Here is a 22,129-nt window from a genome sequence, read left to right as displayed (position 1 = left end):
CATTTCAATTACGTTTGAATAAAGGAAACTGCAGAAATTATTTTATTAATCTGCAGGGAGAAATAACAGAGAATCATAGTTTCCCTCAAGAAAGACACAATATCATATAATATAAATAATATAATATGATATGATGGGATATAATAATGGTGTTTGTTTATTATAAAGATAATAATTGTTTTCCTTATTATTTACATCTTATAATACTTCCTTTAAAATTAACTGCAGGTGTCGCTGTTGGTGCTCGTTTCAATTAAGCTTTAACTGAATTTTCATTATAATCTGCAGAGAGAAACAAACGCTATAGTTTCCCTCATGACAGAAACAATAACACACAATATAATATAAAAAACAATAAAACAAGTTATTTAGTTCTTATTATAATAATAAGTATCCTCACTATTCTTACATACATCATATAATCTTTGATATTTCTACAGGCACTGGCAGTAGCTTTTTTAATATTTATGACATCCCTCCAGTTTATGTCTTAATCACCTCACTCTCTTTCTTGTTACTTTCCAAAAATCCAAAGTCAAGCTCTTGGCTCTGGACCCACACGTGTCCTCCCTCTAATAGGCTCCCTAATGGCACGTGGAATTTGACGGATGCTTGTTTGGATTCTCCGGGACCAGAATCAGCGGCAAAGTGTCGTCACCGACAGCAGGAGCAGGAGCGGCACGACACCGGGGGCCTGGCAGACACACCGCCGCAGGAGCAAAACATCATAAATCACCTCGACGCAGCCAGAGAGAGAGGGAAACATTCACCGCCTCCCCAGCAACAAACCAACACGACAAACTTGTGCATAAAGGTTTATTTTTGTTGAAAATAAGTGTTTCTGACATTGACCCACGGACATTTCTGACGTGATTTAAGATAAATGAACTACACACTGACACCGATGTTCACTCCACACAATGAAACAAGGCATTTGTATCGTCTGTAAAGTGTAAAGACAACCGTCCCGGCGACCGACCGCTCGCTCGATTGACCGGTCGCCATCTCTTTGGGTGAGATTGATTGTACTCGATGTCAGCGTGGTGACAGTACGACTCCATGCACACACCCTCCGCAAGTATGTCGACGTTTGGGATCTTCCGAGTGAATTTCCCCCAAAGGTGCTGTTTCCTTTTTCTTTTCTTTGTTAGACATTCGTTCATCTGTTCATTCATTCGTCATCAGGCGGGCCCGCTGCACGACTCCCTCACAGTGGTGACATCCCCTCAGATACTCGGTGATTGTTCTTGCACCGTCACAACAAGTCTCCAAAGTGCAATAAAGAAAAGACACAAGCAGACGGAAAAAAACGGGTTGCCGATAAAACTCGCCGCGCACGCTGCTGTCCCTGCTGAGAGCTATGGCTGGTTTCCCAAGAAGCGTTGAGCGCTGCGATCCGCTTTGTCGATGGCTCTTGAGATGGTTTTGGCACCGTGCTGCCTTTGGGAAACCCAGGAAAGTTCAACCTTGTAAAATCGGGGGGTGGGGGACGGGGACGGTGATGGACGTGGGAGGTCAAGTGGGGGAATCTGCCCCGTGTGAGGAGCAGTAATGAAAGTTGAAGGTCGTCTACTTCTGCTACATGATTTCCTACGTTTCCAACTCAAAGGCCTGAACTTTTAGATCAAAATAAGTGAAAGCAAAAGCAGATGTTTTTGCTTTTTAACCCCCCCCCTCCCTCCATCTTCAGTCTAGCTAACATTGAGTCCATCCGCTTCCTAACTCCCGCTCACGCCTCCAGCAGGCCGGCGGGGCCGCTACTGAACGCTGCAGGCGGGGCAGCACGTCTCCCTCCGGTCCGGCAGGGGGCAGAAGTCCATCTGCCTGACGATCTCGGCGAACAGCTCGTCCACCATGGTCTTGCTCTTGGCCGACGTCTCCATGAAGGGGCAGCCCCAGTCCTCGGCGAGCGCCTGGCCCTCGCTGGGGGACACTTCCCGCTCGTCCTCCAGGTCCACCTTGTTGCCCACGAGCACCACGGGCACCTGCTGGTACCTGGAAACAAGAGAAAACGTCACGTCAACAGGAGTCCACGAGACGACGGGAGCTTCCTGATACCGAAAGAGGGCAATGAGTGTGTGTGCGTGTGTGTTATTGGCCTACATACTGTATTTGTTAGATGCTGAAACAATAAGCGATTGGAACAATGCACAATGGAGCAGCTACATTCAGCCCCAGCTTCCCAGGAGGCCTCCATCCCTGCCCGGGTGTCTAATACCAGCAGGAGGTCCCATTAGAAAACTGTCATTACAAGGAAAGAAAGAAAGTGGCTCTTCTGAATGCTCTATTTATTCCTGAACACATTAGACTTCCACATTTACCGGCTTAGGATTCTCCTTTAAAATCATTAGCTCTCCACTTTGCGTCTTTTCCATCTTTGCGTCTTAACGGATCAGAAAGCTTTCTCCCCCCACCCCCCCGCCCACTCCCACTCCCAGTGTGCGGCCGTCGATCCCAGTGCTCCTCCCCATTGGCCATCAATACGAGGAAACCAGGCTGCGGGAGAGTAATGGAACAGGTTATTGAATAATTGAATAAAGCTAATGTGCTGGGAGGAGGCGAAGGTCGGAAACAACTATTTTCTACTTCATATTTAGATTCGCCTAATGTGTGCGTGTACATTTACGGTGGATTAGAAGACACAGAGAGTTTGGAGGAGCAAAGATCCTTGAAGGTCAAAACACAGAGATTAAGTTGTACAAGTATCTCGGTGAGGTGTTCCGTGTTTTGTACACTGCACCTTGATGTATATTTAGATGTTTGGATATTTGGATTTTGCAAGATTAGGCATATTTAAATCCTGAGGTTAAGCTGGAAGCTGCTAATGTGAACACAAACACAGTGAAGTTCTAGTTTTAAAATTTCTAGACGCTGCACTTTAATGGTTATAATTCATTATAGCTCACGTGAAGTTTAAGCCCAGTTGCTTTTCTAGACCTTAATGGATGTTTATTTTCCATTTCTTTAATTTATATTTGAGAGAATATTCATTTTGATTTACTTTTTTGTTTTAAATGTACTTTTTGTATTAGTGGGGTGGGGGCGGACTCAGACATTTGCGTTCTTGAATACAGCTCCTCCGGAAAGATTCTAGAGGAGCAGATTAACATTTATCTTTGGAATTTACCGCTCACACCAGTCGTTCACATATAGATACTTGTATATCACAGTAATATATTAAAATAAAATATACACATTTTCCATTTAAGTATGTTTTCTTGGATTAAACAACAGATTACAGAGGGTATAAATTCTCACTACAGGTAATGACGCACACCAACTAATGGCCTTCAACCATCAGTCAGTCATAAGTGCATTCCGAGCCCGGCTTATTGATCTGCTGGTGCTGTTCAGAAATGGGCTCTTATCCACAGATTGGTGGCCTCTGCTGCCACTCTACTCAGCCGGGGGAAGAACTGAGGCATGGCGAGCATCTCGGCCGAGCTACAGAGGGCCAGAGAGGAGGCGGCAGGGAGGAGAGCATCGGCACGAAGGACACAGAAGCACCTGCCGAAGTGTCCTTGAGCGAGTCCTTGACCTCTGACCCCCGGAGGATTTCTGCACAGAACTTCTCAAAAAGCGCAAATGATTAAAAACAGGACTATAAGAGAAGAAAGAAAAAGGCTCAAATGCCATCGACTTCCCTGCAGCTTGACATTCCCCCCCCCGCGGCCGCCGCAACATGTCCACGCCACCAGCAGCCGACCTCGGCAGGACGAGCACCTCGCGTTTCGGAGAAGCCGGAGTGCGGAGGGTGTGAAGTGTGAACGAGGAGAGCGCCGCGCAGACAAATGCAACCTGACAGCCTCGCAGGAGAAACTCTATATATAACTACAAAGACACAGGGAGGGCCAGCGTCTCCGGGGGGGTGGTGGCGGTGGTGGGAGCATCAAAACACGAGCCCCCTCCTCCCCGATAGATGAGGAGAAAGTGAAACTGCTCCACGCAGCAGGAGGAAAAGTTGCCCCCCAGGGATTTACAGGCTGATATCATGTGTCATTGAATAACACGTCAGTCAGAGTCAGGGTTTAGATATTTGTATTATGTATCTGTATATTAAACTTCTCAGCAGAATTAGCTTCATCTCACCAGGCTACAACATTTAAACACTGTTCACATATTCCTGTGCAAAGAAGCTGATTCCAGAACACTGACAGATGTTATTCTCTATAATTAATGCTTTTATTTTGAAACTTTAAAGCTGCACTAATCAGAATTTCATGGAAAGGAAAAAAGGAAAAGGAAACGTGGAAATGGAAAAGAAGAAGCAAGCAGATGGAGATATTTTTCTTGGGGGGAAACTGGTGGAGACCAAGACAGAGGTTAAAGTAGAGTAATTATGGTAAATGAACTTCCATATTTACGCTAACGTTGCTTTATGTTGGCCACAGGGTGATAATATGTCAGTGTTTCGGTTTCTTCTGACGCCAAGTGGCCAAAAAATTATATCTATTTCTTGTGGTGGAGTATGTTTTCACTGGAGTACTTTTACTTCAAATAAATTGTGAATACTTTGTAAACTACAGACAGAGTCCTCACCGTTTTACCCATAATCCCGACAAAAGCATCCGTGGCTTTAACTGGTGTTTATGCTCTGCCTGCGCTGTATTTACCGCAGATACTGTACAAATATAAAGCAGGAGGAAACCACAAACACAACTTGTTACTGGTCCAGCACCAGAGCTGGCAGCCGTGCATTCTGGGAATTACCAGCACACTTGGAATGTGTTTGGATTGCTTGGCTGAAACGAGCGGCTGCATGAATATGCAGATTTTTTGTGTTTGCAAAATGCGGCGAGAGAGAAGTGGCGTTAGATTTATGGAACAGGGAACAGCAGGTGGCTGACGGCTTAGGAAATTATACAGAGATATGGATATTAAAAAAAAATCTGTGGGGTGTCTGCGGAAAAAACAACAGAATGATACTGAGAGAATGAAACTGTGTTCGGCTACAGGACCCACACGCTGCATATCTATCATGTGTATAAAGATGGCAGCGCCCTGAAAGTGAAGCCAAATCACCTTGATCTGACATAAATCCCGCCTCCTCCGTGTTAGTGGGTGGGACATGGATCAATTAAAAAGTCAAATAAATTTTTCTCAAAGATGGTTTGTTTGTGTTCATCTTGCCGATGTGCTACTAAATGGGGTGAAACATTATGATTGACAGCTGGGACTGGCTCGTGATCGGTCGAGCACATGTATAGACATGACCTTGCTACTGAGGCTCCATCCCCTGATCGCCAGCGGAAGTGGAGTCATCCATCTTTATGTACAAGTCTAAGATCTGTACCGAAAAGCCACAGGTCCAAATCCCTGCCTCCTCATAATTCATGTGGAATCTTGAATAACTTTTGTGTCATTTGACCTTTAAAACACACAAGAACCCGTTGCTGTCATTTGCCTCCGCTCTGCAGGGTGTTATTCCAGCTGTTGGGTAAAAGGCAAACACACATAAACCCTCCCACACACACACACACTCACACAGAGAATCAGTGTTTATAACTCCACATTTTCCACTTATCCTCGGGGCACGACAGCCTTATTAATGCTACCTGCTGTGCTAAAACGCTACGGCGACTTCACTTACCTGTTTTCACGAGGCCCACAGCAACGATAAACACACATTACGAATTACAAAAAGAACAGTCAGGCTTTTTTCCAGCGCGAAGCCCCTGCAGCCCCGCGGCCGCCTCCTCGCTCGCCCTGCATCTGCTGTTAATTAATAGCTGGAGCTGCTGCATCGTGTGACACAGCTTCACGCTCGTGGCTGCTCGTGCACGACCGGGACAGAGGAGTCACAGAACCTATATATTGTAGTGCCTACACTGTGTTAACTCCCCAAAGGGTGTAATACTGCAGGAGAACAAAGCTTTTTCCAATGTTTCCGAGGCGCCATGGCGTTCAGGGCCGCACGCAGACGAAAGGAAGAAAACAACATAACAAACATTCCTGTGATAAACAGACAAAGAGAGGGCCTGCACAGCAGATGGAGAAGGTCTTCAGAGTCTGGTTTTTTTATATGATGAAACCCCCAAGCTTCATTTCCATCTTTAATGGTGCAGCCGCAGCTCCTCTACACTTTCCTTCACTTCAGATGTAAACGCTGTATAGTGTAGTGTATAGGGGCTCGTTAGTTTTACTGCTGTTCCGAGAAGTTAAATGAAGGAAACAATTCAAAGTGGGAAATAAAGACGTGAGTTTAAAAAACAACTTAAAAACACCTAACGTCCTGTTACCTTGGATAAAAATGTGGATTTCTCTTGGTTTGAACATTGTTGCAAACATTTTGTATAATATTTGTACACAAGTTAAAACTATACGTATATATATCACACTGTGGGTTTAGTCGTTACTCGGCAGCAACTCAGGGATCTGGAACCAGGCTCCAATGACCTCAGAGTAAAAAGTGCGACCTGATGTACAGCCGCGCAGAAAACACATCCACGTTCACCACTCTGTCAACTTCCTGTTGGACCTAAAATACCTCCTAACTGATGTTGTCGCACTTTAAATGTCCCGCTGGGATCTGGAATCTAAAGCTGACAATCATCTAAATGTGGGAACTCCCAGATTGCCAGATCAAGGCAAAGCTATTCTACCCAGAGGGGGGGGGCGTCACCAAATAAATAAATCTGTTTGCGAAATTGTTTCGGGAAACAAAAGGGACATTTTTTGCTGCACGAATTAAGCTTCATTTTGTGACATTTCCCAGATGGTTTTATAAAACCATCTGGGAAAGTCACACTACTCGTAGATTGGTTTGGAACAATGCACAGATGTGTTTCCAGATATCTGCTCAGGGCTCCGGGTCCGTTCTGAATGTGATAAATGGCGCCGCATGGTGAGAACACTTAGCGCAGTAAATATGTTAAGTCCGAGCACTTTACACACCAACAACGAGCACTTTGCTGGTGGCTCTTCTTCTCTCATGTTTTCAACAACTCTCTCCCTCCCCTCCCCCCCCGATGGCGAACGCTAAAAGCCTGAGGTCGGGGAGTTGCTTTGTACCTATACACCAAAGTGCCCCCTGGGAATCGTAGTTTTCACCGCTCCACCCTTGCTCCCACTCAGCGGTGCGTGATGGTCACCTCCTGCTATTAGACACAGCATCAGTGCAGCGTGGAAACGTGCTTCCTCCTCCTCTTCCTCCTCCTCCTCCTAACGTGCAAGTGAGGAGATCACTGGGCGACACCCAGATGTTGTCTGCACTGATAGCAAAGGGGTCTGTGGAGAGTATTTTGTGTAGTAATTTGACACAAGTATACACTAATTATACAGCTATATAACAAAAAGCAGACATTTCATCACAGTAGAGTGTATAATACAGATTTCCTCTGACTTTCCTTATGCCGGATGTAGAAGTATAACTATACTAACTGTCTGTATTATGCAGTTACATCAGAATTTCTTTCTCCTAAATATTATTGTAGATAAAAATCATTTTAACATGACAGTTGTTTTTTGTTGAGCTCGTATCGGCTTCCACTCTGAAATGTAAGTATCAGGCTTCCACTCAACCGAGCAGCTAATAGTACACAACAAAACACAGAGGCAGTAAAAGTATCGGGAAATACACTTAGTCCTTTGTTGCCGACAGTTAGAAGAGAAGATTGATTCCTTGTAAATACGAGCCGCTGCAGTAGAGGTTGTACATCCCGTCTCCGCCATGTTAATTGATGGGACATGGACAAAACTAATAATTTAAAGTAGCTCAAACTGATGTTTGATTTTTATTAGTTATTTGAGGCTATAAAAACCGCGGTTTAACGTCACGATTGACAGCTGAGACTGACTCGTGGTTGGTCGAGCATGTACGTCGGCAGGAACACAGGACTGCGGCTCCACCCCCCCGATCGCTACGGCACAGACTCTCGTCTCCGGGATATTTTAGCTTCATTTCTGGATAGTGGGAGGAAGCGGAGACGTGTCGTCCACCTTTATATACAGCCTAAGAAACAGACGTGTCAGTGGTATCAAACTTGTGATCTGTCAGTAAGACGGCTAATTAGTGCATGAATTCAAACCACTTTCTCTGAGCGCCTTTCCTGCTTCTCGCTGCACTTTCACAAATCAAGTCGACGCAGTGATATGTGGACTCGTGCGAGGCAGGAACAGCCTGTCTCAGCAAGAGGCCGTGGCTTGGAGCCACCTGCACCACACACAGCACAATAACATATAGGGTCTCACTTCTTTTCTCATGCTTCCCACCCCCCCCCACAAAGAGCCCTGCATAAGCATTCTGGTTTATATGGCTCCCTAATGGAGGTCTGCTGTCTTCTTGGCTTCCAACCCAACCCAACTCTCATTAAGTTCTGGTGAGTGGGCACATGTTGTATCTCTTTGTGGTTCCTGCTGCTGGATCAGCAAGAAGTTTGGGAGGAGGGAGGCTGATCTCCTGAAGACAGCTAATGGCAACCAGGAGGTGTTTGTTATTAACGATGGGCACCCAGAGGCTTGAGTCAGGGTGTTTAACTGACCAGATGAGCCTGTTCTTTCAGTCCTTGAATGAACCAATAGTGATATTACAGTCCGCCTTGCAGCTTCCCAAGTGGGGTTCACTTTTAGGGGCTCTCGGGAGGTTCCAGGGGGTGCTCCGGCAAGATTGTGACTGGCTTGATTTCACAGTTTTATGTCAAAATAAATGAAGTAGGTTATATTTTCTGTCAATGTACATATCAAATTATTCCCTCCCTGACAAACATCTCTGTAGTGATCAATAATTAATCAAATCTTAAAATGATAATATGGCTTTTGGTCACTGTGAAATGTTTAAGAGAATTTATTTATTCACAGGTTTGCATGTACGGAGACAATCCCTACTTCCAGCGCAGCGCAGTGTGAAATAAAAGTATGAATTATTTACACACACACACACTTGAGGACAGTGGCGGCTGGTGCAGTGTAGGAAGCTGCTCTGGGTGGCGTCTGGCTGGCGGCGACAGAGCACAGTTTTATCCCATCATTATATTATTCATTTCAAAGGAGTTCCCTCATGCATCCGTCCCTGCCGCGCCTCGTCGGCCGTGACGCTCCCATGCTTCCACTCAGCCCGTGACGTCTGAGCCACACAGGGGCGTTCGCTTCGCTCCCGGGGACGCAGCTGGAAAAGCACTGCACCAAACTCTAAACATCAAATCATAAATTACTGCGAGACAATATGCAGCGAGGTAAATAAACGTGCCACGGCCTTGAGTGATGGAAAGGAGGGAACTGAGGGGAAGAAAAAATCCTCAAGTACTGACTCGGATCAGATTAAACCTTCTACCCACGAGCACTGAAATTGAATTAGCCTTTGAATTTTCTCAGAGGAGACGTCATGAACTTCAGTCGCCTCGTTGTGAGAAAATACTCCAGGTCCAGTGGGTCAAACAGGAAGTCCTCCATTGTGGTGTCACCCCCTTACTCGCACCAAAATATGTTGAGTTCTTCCTTAGGTCTTGCTCCACCCCCTCCCACAAATATTCAAGGAGACGGTTGGGTAGTTTTTGCGTAATCCTGCTACTGAACAAACAAACGCGGACCAATACCGATCAATGAAATGTAAGTGGCCACTGGACTATCTGATACTTAAATTTAATGTTTTTTTGTATTTTATTTTCAAGTCTTTAAGGCTTTTATTCTAATAGCTGACATTCATGAGCAGCAACGTCGACCAGGTCCAGGACGTCCTGTTATAGGATTATTTTTTTAACTTTAAAATATGAAGTAAAGCTGAAATCTAGGATTGTAACTGTTTCATAAATCACAGACATAAAGGCTTCAACACAAGTGATTTCTAAAGCAAATATATTTTTGCCATTGCCATCGTGTGACCTAATTCTATTTGTCCTGTAGAGGTTAAGAAAACTCTTATCTTGCAACCTGTGATATATAATCATGCATATACATAAATCTATAAAAGCTTTTCTTCCACTCTGTCTCCCTCCGTCCTGAGATGAGCTCAGCGGGTTTGTTGAGTAATGGACGGCGCTGATCGGAGCCATCCTGAGTTAGTCATGTGCGAGGGAGCGAGAATATCAAACCCAGCCGGAGTTCAGCGGGTTGATGTGTGACAGGTGAGCCGCAGCTGGGCTCTTATGAGGAACATATGAGCCGGTCGCCGCTTCTCACGAAGGAGAGGGAGGAGGAGGAGGAGGAGGAGGAGCAGGAGGAGCAGGAGGAGCAGGAGGAGGGAGGGGGGATGAGAGGATGTGAGATCACTTGAGTTAAAAAGAAGAAGAAGAAGAAGAAATCTCAGTTTTTTTTCTATCCATATTTCTGTCCATCTGTCTTTTTGGGGGCTTTCCAAGTGGGGGTAACTTTTAGGAGGTTCCAGGGGCTACTTGAGCATCTATGCATCTATCCATCCATCTATCTATCCATCCATCCATCTATCTATCCATCCATCCATCTATCTATCCATCCATCTATCTATCCATCCATCCATCTATCCATCTATCCATCCATCTATCCATCTATCCATCCATCTATCCATCTATCCATCCATCTATCCATCTATCCATCTGTCTGTCTGTCTAGACTTTCATCTGTTAGGGGCTCTCAGGAGGTTCCGGGGGGAACTCCAGCAAGAGTAAGAATGTCTAAACAGCTTCATTTCAGTGTTATATTCAAAACAAATATGAAATAAATTGTATAAAAAGATATAAAAAATAATGTGATGTAAGGATGTGATCAAATATTATGACCATCTCTTGGGGGCCAGGAAGTAGCTTAGGGGCCTAAAACCCTTCCCATCCCCTCTCGTCTACTGCATGAGAGTGTTTTTATTAGACTGCACAGTAAAGTGGACCGTATCTCACCTCTTGACCCGGATGATCTGGTCTCTCATGGGCTTGATGTCCTGGAAACTTTGCTGGTTGACCAGGCTGTAGACCAGGATGAAGCCCTGGCCGTTCCTGATGTACAGGTCCCGCATGGAGGCGAACTGCTCGGTGCCGGCCGTGTCCAGGATCTCCAGCACGGACGGGGAGGAGTCCACCTCGATCTCCTTTCTGTAGAAATCCTCGATGGTGGGGTCGTACTTCTCGATGAATGTCCCGGTGACGAACTGCACGGTGAGGGCGGACTTGCCCACGCCGCCGCTGCCCAGCACCACCACCTTATACTCCCGCATCGCGCTCCGGCATGTGCAGGGGGGGGAACCAAGGCGTCAGCGGCGGCTAGAAGAGACGCATCCCCGCCGCACAGGAGCCTGGACTCGGGCTAGGCGCGGCGGATCCTCCGGTGGGTGATTGGCTCTGGCGCTCGGGAGGATGCTGGAGCATTTAGCCCCGAGACAGACTCACTGAGACGTTCCCACGCTACCTCGAAGGGACACCATTCCACAGGCATCCATAATGCAATAAGGCGTGGTAAAAATAAGATCTGCTATTATTAGAAACCACCGGACGGCGCATCTTTTTCTGTGCCGGCCGGACAGCGGGCTAGCGCCGCATTTCGCTGCTGCAAGAGCCGGCTTCGTCCTGGAGGAGACAACACTGGGAATCCACGCCTCTGGAACTGCTGCATCCACCGGATCCGTCTATTTCCTGGGCGGTATGGGAGGTGATCAGTGCCACACACACACACACACACACACACACACACACACACACACACACACACACACACACACACACACACACACACACACACACACACACACACACACACACACACACACACACACACACACACACACACACACACACACACACACACACACAACAGCAGAGGGTGGACAGGGAGGGATGCAGGTTGTGACAAACAGCATTGCTGTGGTGTGTTTGTGCATAAAGCATAAATACAGAAATATTTTGTAAGATGTTATAAATACTAGAAGGATTGTGCAATATGTTATAAACACTAGAAAAGGATTAGAATTAGAATAGATATTTACAGTGTGAAGTGTGTACAGTTTGACCGTTATTGGCCACAGAAAGTTTTAAGTGTTGGAATCACAATGAACAATGAAAACGTGGAGACACGTCCTCCTTCTTTATTATTTTTAACCTCTTATATTTCACCCATTATACTCTCTTTTTGTTCAATCTCCTTTATTTTGCTTGAAAATCGTTTTTATTTTTGTCTCTGTGTTGGTTTTAATGTCCCTGTACAGCAACTTGAAGTCATTCTATCTATCTATCCATCTATCTATCCATCTATCCATCTGTCCATCTATCTATCTATCCATCTATCCATCTATCCATCTATCTATCCATCTATCCATCTATCTATCTATCCATCTATCTATCTATCTATCTGTCTGTCTAGTTTAGCCATAGAACTGTGGCTCTGTAATACCGTCTGATGGACAGGAGTGGTCTGGCTGCTGGGAGTCTGTGTCACTCCGGTGCAAACTCATGCTGCTGCTCATTGGGCCGTGCGCTGAGACATGTGATGATGTCATCCTTCTCTCCAGGAAGGTCTCCGCAGTTGCCGTGGAAACTAGGTCAAGCGCCCGTTCCAGGTGACAGACGAGTCTCCTGCACTCGCCCATCAGCAAGGTCATGAGGAGTCTCGGCACGTATTAGTGAGTCAGGGGCCCCCCTTTAAATGGGTCTTAGTGGGAGTGACATATCTATCTATCTATCTATCTATCTATCTATCTAAAAATGTGTCCTTTTGATGTTTCTCAAAATTCCAAAACCCCTAAAAGTTGATTTCTAAAGCACCTCAAAGCATAAATGTGCCATTTCTAAACTGTAAAGGTGGATGAGGTCAGTAAATACACATATGAAGGATGTAAAATGTTAAATAAAGAACAGATCCAGACAAACAGACATCCTTTGATTTTCTTTATTTCTGTCTTCCAATAGATTTTACACTATCTCGCTGGAACCAAAGGAACATTGGACTATAGAAACATAAAATAGCACAAAATATATGCAAAAGAATACATTAAGAAATGATTACATTGAAACTATAAATCCGATGAGGGTCAATTTATCTTGGCTACGCTGCAACAACGATGGCACAGGCAGTCGCCGCACGTCACCTGCAGTCTCCACTGTAGTGCCCTCTGCTGGCTAAAGCTGTGAGTTACAAATCCAAACTGCTCCATTGTAAGGCAATGGGACAAAAATAAAAAGATGTCACTACAGGTTTTTTTGGGAGACCGGAGGTAACGATCAGGAGACTGTTCACTCTGTTGCAGTCGCCGTCTTTTGGCCAACTTAAAACTTTTTTAGATATAAATGTTTGAAATGAAATCGAGGAGGGATTTGGGGAGAGAGACCCGCTCACGTCTCTTTGAATAAATTCCAGTTAAGAGCTTTTTAAAAACAGAAAAACCTTTAAGCACGATGGACTCAAGATAAGGCAAAGTGTTTGGATAAGCTGAGTCTGCTCAGTTGGCCAACTGCTCAGAAAGTGCTTACATGTTCTTTTTCTTTCGTTTTAAAACCATCATCAGTCAATCACCGCCGACACATTTCTAAAAACACCACATCTCAAGAGGATTCCATACACAGGGGCATCGTGGGTAACCAAATGAGGACGTGTTGTGTACAGACGTGTTTTTTTTTGTTTGTTTTTTTCACTAGTAACATTCAGTATCATTTAGTAAGAAAAGAAAATAAAAGTTGTTTTTCCCATGCAACAAGTTGAATTAAAGTTATTCACCGTGTGTTATCTGCTTTTGATTGATAAACAGATTTGTTGTAGTAGCAGAGGAAACCAAAAAAAACAAAAAACAGATCACATCTTTAAACATTATGAAAAGTGCAATCCTTAACTCTAGTGATACATACGCCTCGAATAAAATGTCTCAGAGTGGAACCTCACGGTCCTTTGTCAGGGGAGGAGCTGTACATCTCAATTTCTTAATTTATAGATTATTTAGTTCTTATATATATATATATATTTATATATATAATCTATGTAACATTGATGACTTTGAATCTATTTAAGTGTTACGGTCACAGCACTACAGAGGCTGTTATTTGCTAATGAAAATATTAGGTCGTTGTCGTAATCTCAGTGAAGAATAAGAAATGTTCGTATCTTCTTTACAATCTACCGTGTGTACAGTGTTCTAGCAAAAAAAAAAGAAGAAGAAACAAAAAAAATCAACTTAACAATGTCATTTACAAAAATACCGAACTTTAGTAATTGCAACATTTGGTTGCCACAGCAACAACTTAATATTGTTATGAAATACTATTATACTAGAGTGAAAAGTACATCTTTTTTGAAATTTTATTCTCTTTTTTTTTTTTGGTAAAATGTCATCTATACAATAAACATTTTTTTTCCCCAACAACACAGACGAGTCTATAACTATGCTCATTACTGCGACACCGTGATTTTTTTTGTTTTTTTTATCAATGAGAAGGCAAGAGAGATCCAGTAGCTTTCTATCGGCGGGTGGACTTTTTCAAACACCGCCCCGCCCCCCCTTTCTTCTCATTCGCTGACCTGACAGGTTAGACCTTGAAATGACCAACCGTGCAGTGACGTAGCACAGCTCAATAAATTACATTCATCTCAAAATAGAATAGTTTACAACATTTCTTTTTTTTTTTTCTCAACTAAAATTTGACCAAGAGTAACACAAGATAAATTACAACAAAATAGAAGCTTTCACCACCTGCCACGGATATTACACACGAATCGAAACAGAAACTAAAAACTCACGTGGAGACGAGTCGGAGTGAAAAAGGTCTGATTGTGGATTGTCAATGTTGATCAAGCACCATGAAATTACATCCGATTTTTTTGTGTGAAAAAAAAAATGGAGAATTAAAATTTAGTAAAATGAGTTAAAACAGGCTAAAAGAGGGTGTAAAATAATAAAATAACGCTTTATTATCTAAACGTGATTGTTCTGGAAGGTGGAGGTGGTGGGGGGGGTTTACGGGTGGGGTTGGGGGGGGTCGAAACATACCTCGATAGGAGACACAACACAAAAATTTTAAATAACTTTGAATATATTTCTAAAACTATGAATATAAACTCTCAAAATAAGAGACACCTTACATACATTACACAGTTTTACAATACAGGTATTTTTTTTCTCACTCACGTTCCTCATGTAAACTACTCAAACCATGGTAGGAAACAATGGTACACCATGAAAGTCACCAAACATTCTACAAAGCTATGTTTTGATTTGTCGTTTCTTCAACTTCTTTTTTTAGTTTTTCCATAAAGTCACTTGTGATGAGACCGCCTCCGGGAACGGAAAGAAGTGTGATGTCATTTCCCCCGGGGGAAAAAAAAATAAAGGTCCACGTTCTGACGGCCGGTGTGTGTTTTGCGTCTGTGACTTTTAGTGATACACTCCGGATGCACGTGTTGTTGAGTCGATGAGCATTTTTTAGGCACTTCTACGAGTTTTTCTAAAATGGAACAGGATTATCGGTGATAGTAGGGTTGGACAGGACAACCGACGGTCACAGATAGCCCTCCAGTCGAAGTTCAAGTCATCTCTTTGTTTTGTTTGTTTTTTTTCTTTTTTTTTCTTGACGAGCATCGTCAAATGCACCGTTTTTTGTTTAGTCTTAGCACTTAAATCCTTCACCCACCCCTCGAAAAGACTCTCCTACCAGGCCTGGTGTTGTCGTAACCTGCTAGACCTCGCCTCAAGTCCCAGTCTGCCGGCAGACCATCAGTCTCCAGATACGAAACACACACATACACACACACGCACGCACACACACACACGCGCGCACTCACACACACAAGGCTTGGTATGTCTGGGACGAACCGTCAAGCTTTGTTAAGCCCTTGGCACAGACCCGAGCCTTTAGGCTTTTCAGTAATGGCCACAACTATCTTCTGTCAACACTGGGCACTGTCTTCCCCTGTTCCTGACTGCATGCAAAAAAATCCGTGCACAATCTACCCCACCGCTCCTCCTCGACAAAGAGCCGAACCCAGCGTGGAAACAAATAAAGGGTGAGTTCCGAGCAGCTTCTCGCAATGGCAACAGAAAACAGAAAGAGAAGAATTTGTCTGGGTGCTCGAGTGTGGCTCTGGTGGTTTTTTCTGGCGGCGGTGATTCCATCCGACTTCTCCCAAGCCGCGACTTTGGCAAGATGGTTTCCTGGGATGAGAAGTTGGCGAAAGGGGAGGGGCAAGGCGGGGAGGACGAGCTTCATCATGGCATCGTAACAGCATCGGGGGCGGGTGAGGGCCGCGGAGGGACCCTCGCAGGGGACAGTCACATGTGGAGGAAACACGAGCCTGTCTGCCCCCAGGGACATTCATCTTCATGGTGAGAAAGAAAAGCAAAGACCGCAAGACTTTTAAAAACCCCTCGCCGAGTGCGTCGGTGTGGCTGTGCACGGGTTTCCTGTGACTCTTCCTGTTTCCCCACGTCCACGGTGTGCACTACGTTTCTCGTCCAGTGCAAATCAAGCATCTTGATTCTTTTACTAACCAAAGGGGGGTGAACGTTGTTGTGCAGAGGTTTTTAGAATAAATATGAAAGAGAGTGGGGGGGTCGACGGTACTTTGGGAGAACATTTGTTAAAATGACCTCTATAGTGTGTCTGCTATAATACATAATATTTTTGACTTTTTCATGTTAATAGTTTTTTTTTTTTTCTAGCAATACATACAGTATATATATATCTTTTTTCTGTGTGTGTGTTTCACCGGCACTGCAGTTCGTATGGTTAAATTGAAGTGTTACACTCTTAGCATGCAGGTTGCTGGACCTCTATGGGAGAGGTCAGGTAGTATTTACACTGGGGCTGTTTTGGGTTTCCTAGTGCAGCTTTGTGACACTCCGTTCCCATCCTGACGCTTATTTCAGGATAATCTGCAGGAGGGCGACAGAGGGGGGGGGGGACAAGGAGAGAAAAGGATTTAGTTAATTTACTCACATGTATAATATCAAGTAAAACACTGTGTTCAAAGTCTGCATTACCACGACTGTGAGAGTGAATTGAAAGATAATACAAATACTGAAGAAGGATAAGAAGACAAAGAAGGGGAAGAGGAGGATGAAAAATAACAGGAGGGGGAGGAAGAGGAGAATGATCAAGAAGATGAGGAGGAGGGATAAGAAGAAGAAGAGGAAGGAAGAAGAAGAGGAGGAGCGAGAAGAAGGATGAGTAAAAGAAAGAGGAAGACGAAGAGAAGGAAGAAGAAGAATGGGGAAGGAGAAGATGAGGAAGAGGAAGAAGAGGAGTATGAAGGAAAAAGAAGAAGAGGGAAGAAGGAAGATGAAGTAGAAGAGGAGGAAGAAGGCGGCTATGGGGGGGAGGGCGCAGGTAGAAGAACAAAGCCGCTTGTTAACAGACGACGAGACAGAAGCCGCTGGTCACATCGCACCACAGACCAGCAGCACAGGTTGAGAGTGAGTGATGTGCACTGACAGCTCAACTTGCTCCAGAGCACAGTATGGAAATAAGAGGGAAAGTGACATGTGTCAGACGGGTGGGGTCACACACCCCACCCCACCCCTCTGGTAGCACAGGTGGGTAAAAACAAACGCCAGGAACTGCTGGGAGGTTGGATTCTGTGCAGTGACGGTAACAGCCAGTGATTAGATGGCAGGAGGTGATGAGGCTAGATGGATAATTACATTTCATTAAGCCCGTGTTCCCAAATTATAGTGGAGGTTTGAAATATCAGATCATTATTCTAATTATTACATTATAATTGAGTGACTGGGATAAGAACTGCGATCCAAGTCCTCCTCCTCACGGTGCCTGGGATGTAATACCACATTCTGACAGAAGAGGATGCTGTGACTTTACAATCCCCGGTAGAAGCGGTGGGAGACACCCCGGCGCCCGTCAGCACATGGGCTGGTGTGATTGGTTGGTTACTTGTCGCGTCACGGTGACATTTCAGAGGGTCATGAAGTGACCAAACTCTGAACCTATCAACATGTCTGGAGCGTCCTGTCCCCTTTACGCATCATCTGTTTCATTTTATCTGAAGACGCAGATCCATTAGCCAATCGCACAGTTAAGAAGCCGTGTTAACAATTAGGGATAAACCAGTAAACTCTGAATTTGCTGTAAAAACGGGTGATGTCAGCATCATGTGGCCTTAATTTAGAAGAAATAAAATCATAGCACGGGTGTTTACTCTGAAAAAGGCCATATGATGGGGATGACTGTACCGAACAAGGCGTGCACTGTGTGCAGCGCAGCTGGTGATTATACGTGTTAACTGTGTCCTGGCTGGAGCGATCTTTACGCAGGGCGGGGAGAGGAGAGAGGGAACGAGAGAGAGAGAGGGGGGGCAGACGGAGACAGACAGCGAGGGGCTGACGTCAGTGTTTCTCCGGCTCCTTGTCCCACATGCATCTTTAAAGAGCAGCTCTGCTTCCTGCTGCTACTGCTGCTGCATGCCAATTACAGGAAGAGACGGTGGGTGACTCACAGGAAGTGCAGACACTGGCGGCCTGTGAGGGACAATAAAGCACGAGGTACCGTGGCCAGAGGGGATCATGGGAGAAATGGTTTATTATCTCTTTTCCACACAGGGAACCTCTGAAGAAACAGTTTTTTAAGGTTTTCTTGGGGACGTTAAAAATAACTGATTGTCATTTTAGAACTTTAGAACAGGTGACAGGAAGTGGAGATTTTAAAATGAGGCGACCGCTCTCGACAATGGAAAAGTAAATTGCTACATGCCCCACGGTGGTCGATTCTGCACTCTGACATGATGTTTCCCCACTTACATCTGTGGGCCTTAAACACACCTCTACCAGTAAATGATTACCAGCTGCATGAGGCCGGAGCGCCACCATTGTGCTCAAATTTCCAGGTTTAAAATGGGGCACACTTGCGTCACTGTGGCATTTAAACCTGGCCCCTGCTGACGGGCAGCGGCCATTTTTAAACAGCTTCCGTGATCGGTTTTCCTGCATCACCTCTGCCTGACAAGTCTGGCTCGTAACTCACGTTTATTCTCCCCCCTTTTTTTAATCCCACAACTTGAAAAAAGGTTAAAACTGGGGAGGAAAGATCCAACAGGGCGGCTGTTTCGAACCAGCAGGAAGGAATTATCTGTGTGTATTTGCTTGAACGTGTGTTTGCAAGAGCACACAAGCAGGACAGATGACGCCGCTGCTGCAGATGGAGGCTTATTTGACGACAACAAGAGAAAGTGGAAAAGAAAACTTAAAAGAAAACAGAACATGCAAAACAAGAAATCAGGAAGTAGTGCAACACAACACAACTACTACTACTTTGGCAAATGTGGGAGCTCTGAAGAAGTGCTTGTCGGGGGCTGTTCTGCATGAAATATGATACCCTGGGTGGTCGCCCCTCCGCTTTTAAATCCTCTGGAAAATGCCCACTCGCAGGCTGCCATGCCAGCCCGAGCTCGCCCAGTGCAGCCACGAGCACGGGCCGGGAGGAGCTGGGCGTGGGCTGCGGCTCAGCTGCAGGTTATTGCGGCTTATTTGGACGCCAGCACTTATTCAGAGCTCCGGGGACTGATGAAAGAAAGCTTTAAAAGGAGCAAACCTGATTGGCTGGTGCTGTTGCTGCGTAGGGGACACTTGTGGCAGGAGTTGTTGCTGCAGAGACAGTAGCAGGCGTAGCACTGTACATCATTGGGACTTTGGTTTCGAGGGAGGAACGGAGAGGGGAGGTAGAGTGGGAGGGAGGAATGGGGGAAGAGGGGAAGGGGGTGGCAGCAATGGACAGGTAGGTGGAGCATTACGGTAACCATGGCAACAGTTGTGATGCGCGTGTGTCGACGGTATCGTTTGTTGTTGTTGTTGTGGTTGTTGTTGTTGATGGCGGATGTTACAGAGAGCCAGCAAGCCATCGTTAGGGTTACACCGGCAGATGGCATGCAACCATTCACAAGGCAAAGCAAGGAGGACAGACAGAAAGGAAAAAAGAGAGCATGGGAGAAAGAAAATAACAAAAAAACAAAAACAAAGAGGAGAGAAGCTGATTACAATCACAGGTACGGAAATTTATACGGACAATCAGTTTGCTGTTTTTCCCAGAGAGGCTAAAGGGCCACGAGACTCCAAATACAATGAATCAAGTGTATTTTTTAGCAGTGGGGGATGATGGGAACTTTATTTGTTCTAATCCAGAGATGAACAGCCGGGTGGCGGGTGATATAATTATTCTTAGACCCTGTTCAGACCTGGTATTCAAAATGTCCTTTATATAAAGACTATGGTGTGACTGAGGATGCATTTCAGATCCGATCGCCCAGCAGTGTCCTGGGCCAAAGTTTTATAATGAACCGAATCTTTTCCTTTTTACACTTTTCAGTGACTCTCATACGTCGATTTACTTGCGGCCTTTTCTCTAAAAGCAACACTGATGATTTTTTATTTTATTTTGCGGAGAAGACATTCTAATGCCAGGTGTGAACTGACCAACTTAGAGCTGCCCACTTGCGATCAGATCCCTCAGGACAGATGTTAATACCAGGCCTGAACAAGACCTTTGTCATCGTATCGCCAGTTTAGAATTTTAAACACTCTGTTTAGCCGACTGGGACTTATTTAAAATTCCCATCTCCCCTTTTTCTTTTTTTTCGCAGAGACAAAAGCTCCAGCTTCGTGTCATTTCTCTGGGAAACTGATTTAAATTTCCTGATCAACACAGCACAGCAAACAGACAGTGGCTATCCTACAGCTGGAGCATCTTCATCTACGGTAACATTTGAATCGTACAACAATCAGTCATTAGCGAAGAAAGTCAGTAAGGAGACAATAGCAACTCTTTCAGGTGACACAAAATTCATTTCGTATCCCAGCGTGAAGAAACGCACGGTTTAAGGACAATTTCCTGCAAAGGTTTCATCACCGCCGCAGGAGGCAGTGAAGCGATGACCTTTTGTCTCACCTGCAAGGGCTGCAGATATTGCCCACTCATCCCACTCCAGCCACCCCCACCCCCCCCACATCAAACAATGTGCGTGAGAGAGCAAAGGGAAGGTCGGGACCTACCAAGACTGCTACCAGGAGTCATGCACAAGACTGACCCTGTTGTGTTCATGCAGAGAAAGAGACAGAGAGAGAGGGGGAGACAGAGAGGGAGAGAGAGAGAGAGAGAGAGAGAGAGAGAGAGAGAGAGAGAGAGAGAGAGAGAGAGAGAGAGAGAGAGAGAGAGAGAGAGAGAGAGAGAGAGAGAGAGAGAGAGAGAGAGGAGGAAATAAATGGGTTAATTGAGAGGGAGGATAACAACAAGATTATACAAGACAAAAAACAAACTCAGATGCTACTGTTACAGTGGTGCTCTCAGTCAGTGATGAATGCAGTAAACTGCAGCAAGCAGAGGGATTCCCTTCATTAGTGACGACACGAGTGAGAAAACACTGTTTATACGCACTCAGACGTGAGTTGATTTCAGGCCTGAACTCGGGACAATTTCCGGAGTTTGGCTTTCACATGTGAAGAACGCAGCAGGAGTTTGTCCGGGTCAGAGAGACGGGAAAAATGTCCAGAACGTTCTAGCGAGGGGTGGTGTCTGGGTGGAGCAGCAGGAGGAGGGACATGACATATATAAATTCCTCTGTGTTTTTGTTTACGACAACAGCGTCAGCCCTTATCGCTAAAAGTTAAAGTCTTTGTTGGCGTCTTTTTTGCGTCCGTCCTGTGTTAGAAACTCCATCAACACTCCCAGTCGCTCACTGGACATTTCTCCCATTTTCCCTACCCTTTACTAGGCGGCTGACAGGAATAGTTCCAGAAATTTCCATTTGCGTTCTCAGGAAAATGTCTGGAGTTCAGTGCATGTCTGAAAGCAGCTGGAGTTAAACTATAGGAAGTGAAATTATGGCCAGATCTAAATGTTGCTTCCCTGCTTCTATCAGTTCATTGGTCAATGAGTCATGAAAGAATATATTCTAAGGCATTCATTATATGTATTTATATTATATTCCATGGGTTTAACTTGAGCCAGCAATCGTCACTTTCACACAGGGTTAGTAGCAAACAGCTGTTAATATATATTTGATAAATTATCTTTTTTAAATGCACTGGTTTCAGATCAGTAGTCAATATTGGCCGATATGCAAAGTCCAGGTATCGGGAAGAGTAATTTAAGTTATTTCTAGAAAACGAGAGCAAAGACTAACTGACAGAGGAAAGGAGACTAAGCAGGGGACAGAGCCACACGGCAGCAGCATCATGCAGGGTCAGTACAAAGATGTGCAGACTTCAATGCAGATCTCAGTCAAATGGGGATGGGTGGAGTTTATTAGC

General features: G+C 45.0%; 2 protein-coding genes across 30 annotated transcripts in view; both read right to left on the bottom strand.

Moving 5' to 3' along the window:
- Window positions 1–802: 802 nt before the first annotated feature.
- Window positions 803–11,512, bottom strand: LOC118103299 (ras-related protein Rap-2a). The gene is made up of 2 exons (XM_035150070.2): window positions 10,803–11,512; window positions 803–1,995 (listed from the first exon to the last, which is right to left on the bottom strand). The coding sequence occupies exons 1-2, from the start codon at window positions 11,114–11,116 to the stop codon at window positions 1,758–1,760; spliced, it is 552 nt and encodes a 183-aa protein (XP_035005961.1). The 5' UTR covers window positions 11,117–11,512; the 3' UTR covers window positions 803–1,757.
- A 1,253-nt stretch (window positions 11,513–12,765) lies between these two features.
- Window positions 12,766–22,129, bottom strand: part of mbnl2 (muscleblind-like splicing regulator 2) — a 50,665-nt gene continuing 41,301 nt past the window's right edge. For 14 of the 29 annotated variants that reach the window (XM_035150042.2, XM_035150037.2, XM_035150036.2 and 11 more), the window contains 2 exons: window positions 20,873–20,908; window positions 12,766–16,750 (listed from right to left, as the gene is read on the bottom strand). In XM_035150042.2, the coding sequence (XP_035005933.1) occupies window positions 16,626–16,750; window positions 20,873–20,908 (161 nt within the window). In that variant the 3' untranslated portion in view covers window positions 12,766–16,625. Of the gene's footprint in view, window positions 16,751–19,418; window positions 19,514–20,872; window positions 20,909–22,129 lie in introns of all 29 variants that reach the window. The other 15 variants (XM_035150045.2, XM_035150060.2, XM_035150048.2 and 12 more) reach the window with 5 other exon arrangements.

Source organism: Hippoglossus stenolepis, chromosome 24 (genome assembly GCF_022539355.2).
Source record: "Hippoglossus stenolepis isolate QCI-W04-F060 chromosome 24, HSTE1.2, whole genome shotgun sequence".
Taxonomy (NCBI): Eukaryota; Metazoa; Chordata; class Actinopteri; order Pleuronectiformes; family Pleuronectidae; genus Hippoglossus; species Hippoglossus stenolepis.
Note: the sequence above shows the minus strand (reverse complement) of the source record. Positions and strands in the feature narration are given on the sequence as shown.